Source organism: Rhea americana, unplaced genomic scaffold, assembly GCF_003343005.1.
Source record: "Rhea americana isolate MKP2758 unplaced genomic scaffold, rheAme1 scaffold_293, whole genome shotgun sequence".
Taxonomy (NCBI): domain Eukaryota; kingdom Metazoa; phylum Chordata; class Aves; order Rheiformes; family Rheidae; genus Rhea; species Rhea americana.
Window position 1 is genome coordinate 709,865 of NW_028186416.1, and position 6,705 is coordinate 716,569.

General features: G+C 37.8%; 1 protein-coding gene and 1 long non-coding RNA gene across 5 annotated transcripts in view; one reads left to right on the plus strand and one right to left on the minus strand.

Moving 5' to 3' along the window:
* Positions 1-6,536, plus strand: part of MTOR (mechanistic target of rapamycin kinase) — a 67,138-nt gene extending 60,602 nt beyond the window's left edge. For all 4 annotated transcript variants that reach the window (XM_085309213.1, XM_085309215.1, XM_085309216.1 and 1 more), the window contains 9 exons: positions 579-661; positions 1,905-1,977; positions 2,498-2,572; positions 3,160-3,295; positions 3,695-3,760; positions 4,462-4,542; positions 4,813-4,893; positions 5,000-5,105; positions 5,673-6,536. In XM_085309213.1, coding sequence (XP_085165339.1) covers positions 579-661; positions 1,905-1,977; positions 2,498-2,572; positions 3,160-3,295; positions 3,695-3,760; positions 4,462-4,542; positions 4,813-4,893; positions 5,000-5,105; positions 5,673-5,688 — 717 coding nt within the window. In that variant the 3' untranslated portion in view covers positions 5,689-6,536. The remainder of the gene's footprint in view (positions 1-578; positions 662-1,904; positions 1,978-2,497; positions 2,573-3,159; positions 3,296-3,694; positions 3,761-4,461; positions 4,543-4,812; positions 4,894-4,999; positions 5,106-5,672) is intronic.
* LOC146593491 (uncharacterized) lies at positions 928-6,699 on the minus strand. The gene is made up of 4 exons (XR_014896367.1): positions 6,538-6,699; positions 6,168-6,399; positions 4,633-4,686; positions 928-1,534 (listed from the first exon to the last, which is right to left on the minus strand). It is a non-coding gene; the product is annotated as an uncharacterized LOC146593491 (long non-coding RNA).
* Positions 6,700-6,705: the final 6 nt, after the last annotated feature.

The window sequence follows — 6,705 nt, forward strand, 5'->3', positions numbered from 1 at the left end:
ACATGTAATGGCTTATGTTTGGCAATCAGCATAATGTGCAACTACCTTCTATGTAGAATGTGGGAGAGGTGGGTGAACTGCACGTTACAAACTCCAAATTAATCCTTGAAGCATACATATCCACCAAGGAGCCTTAAAGGACTTAGATCACATTGGATGCCAGAGTGCAGTTCATGGCACAAGATCATTGTGCATGGGGAGAGATGAACAGGATCTTAAATATGTTTGCAGCAATGGGTGTGCTGAGCTATTGACATCAGTCAATACAATACAATGGGAAGAAGAGTGCATCTGAAATCACTCCCTCTTAATAGCTTAGGCACCTAATTCTAGGGTTGTTTGAATCCACTCGGGCTATAGCATGTGTTGAGCCAAATGTGTAACAGTTTGGCTTCATGCAAAACCCGGTTAGTTATTATATAATTTAAAATAGAAACTGAAACATGAAATGTCTTTCTGGCTTTGTTGCAGGTACCCTTCTGTGTATTCTGGGGAATTGTTCTTAAGAAACAAAGAGGTTAAGCAAGCCAACTCTTCCCTGCTTGCTTTACTTTTTTCTATTTTATCTTCACTTCTAGGTGTGGTTTGACAGAAGAACTAATTACACTCGCTCACTAGCTGTAATGTCAATGGTTGGGTACATTCTGGGCCTTGGGGACAGGTAAGTGGAATTCAGGAATTCTCTTTTGAATACAAGCAGAGACTGAATACCTATGAGTTCATTCCTTGGATTTGTTCTTATTCAACTTCTATTGCGGATGTTGCTGAGTTGTAATGATACCATCTTAGGTCTTTCAGGACCTAACTATGCCACCATTATTTTCACCACTGCATATAGGGTTTGTGTGTCTTGTACATTTTGAGCACAAATAAGAGTTTCTTCTATTTTGGAATGAATATACACAAAATTAGGTCAAGAACCACAAGTTATAATTGAAGGCTTTCAAAAAGAAATCCAGCAAGCATTGCATGGCAGAGGTCTTTTGTTTCTTCCTCCAAATGTGTTAAAAAACACTTTTCCAGACTTTTTTTGCCTGATGGATATTTATTCTGTGAGGCAAGAAACCCTAGTGCCATGTTTCTTCATAGCATTTGTCACAGACATGTGAAGTCTCCATAAATACTGCCCAAACACTGGTCTAGATGCATGACTAATGAAGGTTTTAAATATTGTTTAATACAATGCATTTTCTGATCTGCTATGCAGACATGTTCTGGAGGGAAGTAGCATCATAAATGAGATGGAGTGAATAATGAAGAAATGGTAAAATGAACAAGGCGTCTTTTTAGTATATGGTTTACTGTCAAAAGAGAACTTCATAACATCTAAAATTCTTATGAAGATCTCAAATGTTTTCATAATAGCAGCTTTTTATTCCTAAATGTAAGGTTTTTATAATGAAAGTATAAGCCTTTGAATATTGAATTGTATCAAAATTGGACCAAGTCAGTATGAATAATAATATCCTGGTTTCTTCTACTCAAAGTTGATTCTCTTCTGTTCTGGTAATAATCCAATTTTGCAGTACTTCACCTGTAACATAATTCACTATGTTTTTCTATATCGAAAAAAATAAGAAACATAAAACAGAAAATTTTATTCTAACTGAAAAAAGAAATGTTCAAATCCAAGAAATGTACTAATGGCTCTGATTCAGTTGATTGTCTTCCAAGACGAGAAACATCTCTAGTAACTCCTGAGAGGTAATTACAAAAATAATGTGATAGATGCACTGTCAGGAAGCTGTTCTGTTCATCTTGAGACTGAAGATCTTGGACAGGCATGCTGTCACTGCTTGTTCTTGTTCATGAAGATAAATATCATTTCAGACTAGACCTGTGATTCAATTTATGTTTTTCTAATGATCTGTCACTCTGGCTTTTCTCCTACTCCTTCATCAAAGACACCCTTCCAATCTGATGTTAGACAGACTGAGCGGAAAGATCCTACATATTGACTTTGGGGATTGTTTTGAGGTAAATTTTTGTATTTGGATGTATATTTCTGCAATATTTCACATCATCTGGTGCAACAGAAATCAATCTACAAGCCAGGACAAACTGACCTTGGAATGYGATCCTGAGCAAGCCTTTTGGCTCTTTTTGGGGCTTCACTTTGCCTAGAGACAAAATCAAATTAGTATGTACTTTATCTCAGAGGAGTGTCATGGGGATTAGTTAACTACTATGGGGCAAGCAAAGAAGTGCTAACATCGCTTTTCTGTACAATTTCTTAGAGCAATCTAAGCTGCTGATAGTGTCAAGTAACACAGGCTGCCTACCAGCATGAGCACAGGATTGAATTTGCCTTGTGTTACCAAGTCAATTATCCAGCTTCTCCTAAAAGCTACTGAAAACTGAGGAACATACATCTGGGACATATTTCATATTTGTATTTACAACCTTTGAGGTTGTAGCAAAAAAAGCCCAGTGCTTATTAATTCTTAAATAATAAGTTAACTATTAATTTAATAATCATCTACCATTGTGTGTTTAGGTTGCAATGACGAGAGAAAAGTTCCCGGAGAAGATTCCATTTAGGTTAACAAGGATGCTGACAAATGCTATGGAGGTTAAGTATCCCCTCTTTGATATGAAGGGAATTGTTCCCGGGGAAAATGGCATTTTTTTTTTTTTCCTGTACTTTCTGTTGTGGTTGGATCTCCCCATTTCTGCAAGAAGCAGAGATCTTAATATTTCAGCTTTATTTTCTGTGAATTAAAATATCCCCTGTCATTTTTACGGTACATTACTGTGAAAAGCCACATTGCAGTGATGAGGAAGGGAAAAAAAAAAACACATTGCGGTGATCGAGGGGGAAAACCCACACCATTGAAATTTCTCCAATTTCTCAGACCTTCCATAGTTTCCTCATTTTAAATTATGGTTTGCATCAACCAAACACAAACAATAGCATGGTACTTTACAGTGATCTATTTGATGTCACATCCACATTACTCCAATCAGTACATCAGTAAATCAGAAGGAAGGAGCCTCTTAAATTGTAATGAACCTCTGTCTTGTTCTCCTAATAAATAGAGCATAGTGGAAGTGAATTCCAGTTCAAAGCACAAGCCATTTCCTGCTCCCTGAATGTTAGAGTTGAAGTTGCAAAGCGAAAGAAACAGTGTGATTGATTCACTTCTTTCTCTTCTGAAGGTGACGGGCCTAGATGGTAATTACAGAATCACCTGTCACACTGTGATGGAGGTCCTGCGCGAGCATAAGGACAGTGTCATGGCTGTGCTAGAAGCCTTTGTATATGATCCCTTATTGAACTGGAGGCTGATGGACAGTAAGTTGTCAGATAAAGCAGTGATAGCAGGAGAGTTGTCAGTCAGATTAAAATTGTATTTGTGTAAGAAATGCAAAGGCCTGGAATCGATTGCCTATTTAAGGTCAGTCTGTTTAAATTGTAGATTTGCAAGCACTGATTGTGCAAACATCATGTTTTAGGAATCACAATATGAAGTTACTACAGTGGTTAAAACCTTTTTGCTCTTAAATACAGACATTGAACTAAAACTATGAACCAAGTCTTTTGGATTGTTTTAGTATTAGCTATCATCTAGAGATAAAAAGCTGTTTCATGTGAAATAAAATTTGGAGATGGTCAAACCTGTATTGTTTGTGAATATTGCTATGAAATACTGAACCTCCAGCTCAGTCTTTTCAAATCTTTATTTTCTTGCAGCAAATACGAAAGGCAATAAGCGCTCACGAACGAGAACAGACTCCTACTCAGCTAGTCAGTCAGTAGGTGAGTATAAAAGATGGTGTATTTCATGAATATTTGCATTTATTTAGCACTGTATGAAACTGGTAAAAATATTTTTGGTCTTTTTTCCTCCTTAAAAAAATATACAGAGATGCAGTTTATTGTTATTAGGTTTTAAGACTCAGTGCCTAACTCTAAGTAGTAAGTTCATACTTCATCTCAAAAAACAGATGTGCCTTTACAGTACAGTTACACTAATACTCTTTGGAGCACATACAAACTGGTATAATCCAAAGAATAAATGATATGTGATAGTTATTTCCTGAGCTAATAAATATTAGTATTAGCAATTAGTCACCTGGATGAGTTGTTAAGAGCATTACATTGAACCTTAACTGTTTGCTGTTGGACGGAAGAACAGTGACTGTTCCATATGGGAGTTCAGTAAATTGACATACTTATTTGATTGTTATTGTAGGTTAACTGTACATCTTTTCAAAACACCTTTCAGTTACATTTTTGCACAAAATGTTCCTGAAGGTTGGATCAGGCCTTTCAGTATGTTAGCAAGAAAAAAAAAACATTCACTCCCATTCCATTAGTGGTAAAGACATGCAGTATACTTTGTGACAGTTGAATATGCTTTTCAAAGGAGCAGATTAACAGCTCTGTTAGTGTTATCAACGGAATGTTACTTTACCTGCCTTTCAGTTTCACCTTATGTTGCTGTGTTTTCTCAATAGAAATGTTGGATAGTGTGGAACTGGGTGAGACAGCCCATAAGAAAACTGGGACCACAGTGCCTGAATCCATCCACTCCTTCAGTAAGTTTCTTTATGAATCATGTCAGTTTTATACCGATGCAGAAGTTGTTTTTAGATCAGAAAGCCTCATCATGATGGAGATAGAATTACCTGAGATCAATTCCTTGTCAGCATAAATAAGAAATGTAGTGTGCATGCTCTCAGCTGCAAAAAAAAAAAAAAAAAAAAAAAAAAAAAAAAAAAAAGACAGAAATCATATTGGTTTGGGGGAGTGAAATGTTTTTATTTTTCAGATGAAGTCTTAATTCTTTTCTTACTTCTGTCTTTTAGTAGGAGATGGTCTAGTGAAGCCAGAAGCTCTGAATAAGAAGGCAATTCAAATTATCAACAGGGTTCGAGATAAACTCACTGGTGAGCATGTTTTTATATTTATATAAAATAAATATAAAATTTGATGAGCACTATGTTGGTTGACTTGTAACTTCCTTTAATGTTTTTTCTTSCTTTAATCTTAAAGGTCGAGACTTCTCTCATGATGAAACTCTGGATGTACCCACACAAGTAGAATTGCTCATTAAGCAAGCTACTTCTCATGAGAATCTCTGCCAGTGCTACATTGGATGGTGAGTTTGTCATTGAGCTAACCTTGCAAAATTCTGGAATTAATAATCTGAGCAGGGAACAGCTAAGGAAAATGTCGCTTCTGGTGTATGCAGCTACATATGTGAGCCTTACCAAATGTTGCATCTGCTCTGGTAGATTTTGSAGGCCTGTGACAGGGCTCCTTACTGTAAGCAAGTAAGTTGGTATAGGTGGTAGAGGGGATTTTTGAACATTTAAACCACAATCAGTTCAAATGTTTAAGTATTTGCCATAAGGTGTTCTAGGTGTGTGTCCATCACTGATTTTGGTTACAGTGAGGAACTATTMATTCTAAAGTAAACATAGAAGCATCTGTCATTTTGAGACTTAGCTAACTTGGGATGATGTTTAAGGAAATAGATCTTTTGGGTGTTTTTAAGCATTACTTGTGTTAACTAGAAAGAAGCATGGGGATCGCCAATCAACATTTCCTATGCTAAATATTTTAAAAGGTGCTTTGGCAGTATGGRAATTTCAGTCCTCCTCAGCATTGTCTTTGTGAAAGTATATGCAAGACAGCACTACTACACTATCTTTGTTTTCTTTAGGTGTCCTTTCTGGTAACAGAAGATTCCAAAGTATCCACAGCCTTTTATTCTGGAGGCTTTTGCACTCCAAACTTACTCTTCTACAAACACAAACAGAAAGTTGGACTGAAATACAGCGTTTGTCAAATATTTTGAATTGTAAATGAAAAGAGTTATTGTATATTAAAGTTGGTTTAAGCCAATTTATAGCTGCTGTTGGAAAAACACAAGCTGTCCAAAACACAACGCTTGATTTGGRTTTCCAGGACAGTGAAGACTGATTGTATTACAGATATCTATGGTTCCACTTGGTCTTTGGAGAACTGGTGATCCATTGAAAATAACTATACGGGTTTTGACTTACTTTGCAATGTTACTGAACTAAGTCATTTGCAGATTAATTGTTGCCCTGATCAGCCCTGCAGGTGTGGCTGCAGTGAACTCGATGCACTTGTGAATGAGGCTTTTGTTTAAGTTTGGGGGTGAGCTGGAAATAGAGGAAAAGAAGAATCTTACCATCCYGTTACATTGTTTTCAAACTGGATTCTTGCCCGGAAAGTGAAAACTGTACATTAGCGGAGGGGTCGCCTTTCAGACTGGATCAGGGTCTCGAAGCATGTCCAAGAGCTGAAGAGCTCGAGCCGAGCACAGTACGGTGCCTCTGTGCGGACTGATCAGCGGCAACGTGGATGCCGGGCGTCACTGAACTACGCTTGGGAGCTTCCCGCGGGGCCTGGACTGAAAAGCACTATTGGGAAATAACGAGAGAAAAGGAGTGAGAACTGGTCGTGACTTGAAACAGAAACTAAGGGTTATTAAATATGAGGGTGGAGATAAGGCTATGATTTATGAATAAAACATATTAAAAGCAAAATGCACAAAATACCACGASGAGTAGCCGTGTCTAGATGCCATGTTGTGTTTGAATATTTTCGTGCCAGTAACCTACCCCAGGACGCTGCGCACCTCGCCTGCAGCTCTGCGGCACAGAGAGGGCGGCGCGGCCCCGCCTCAGGCACCTGGCGCGGTAAGGAAGGCGCCTCCCCACGCGCGG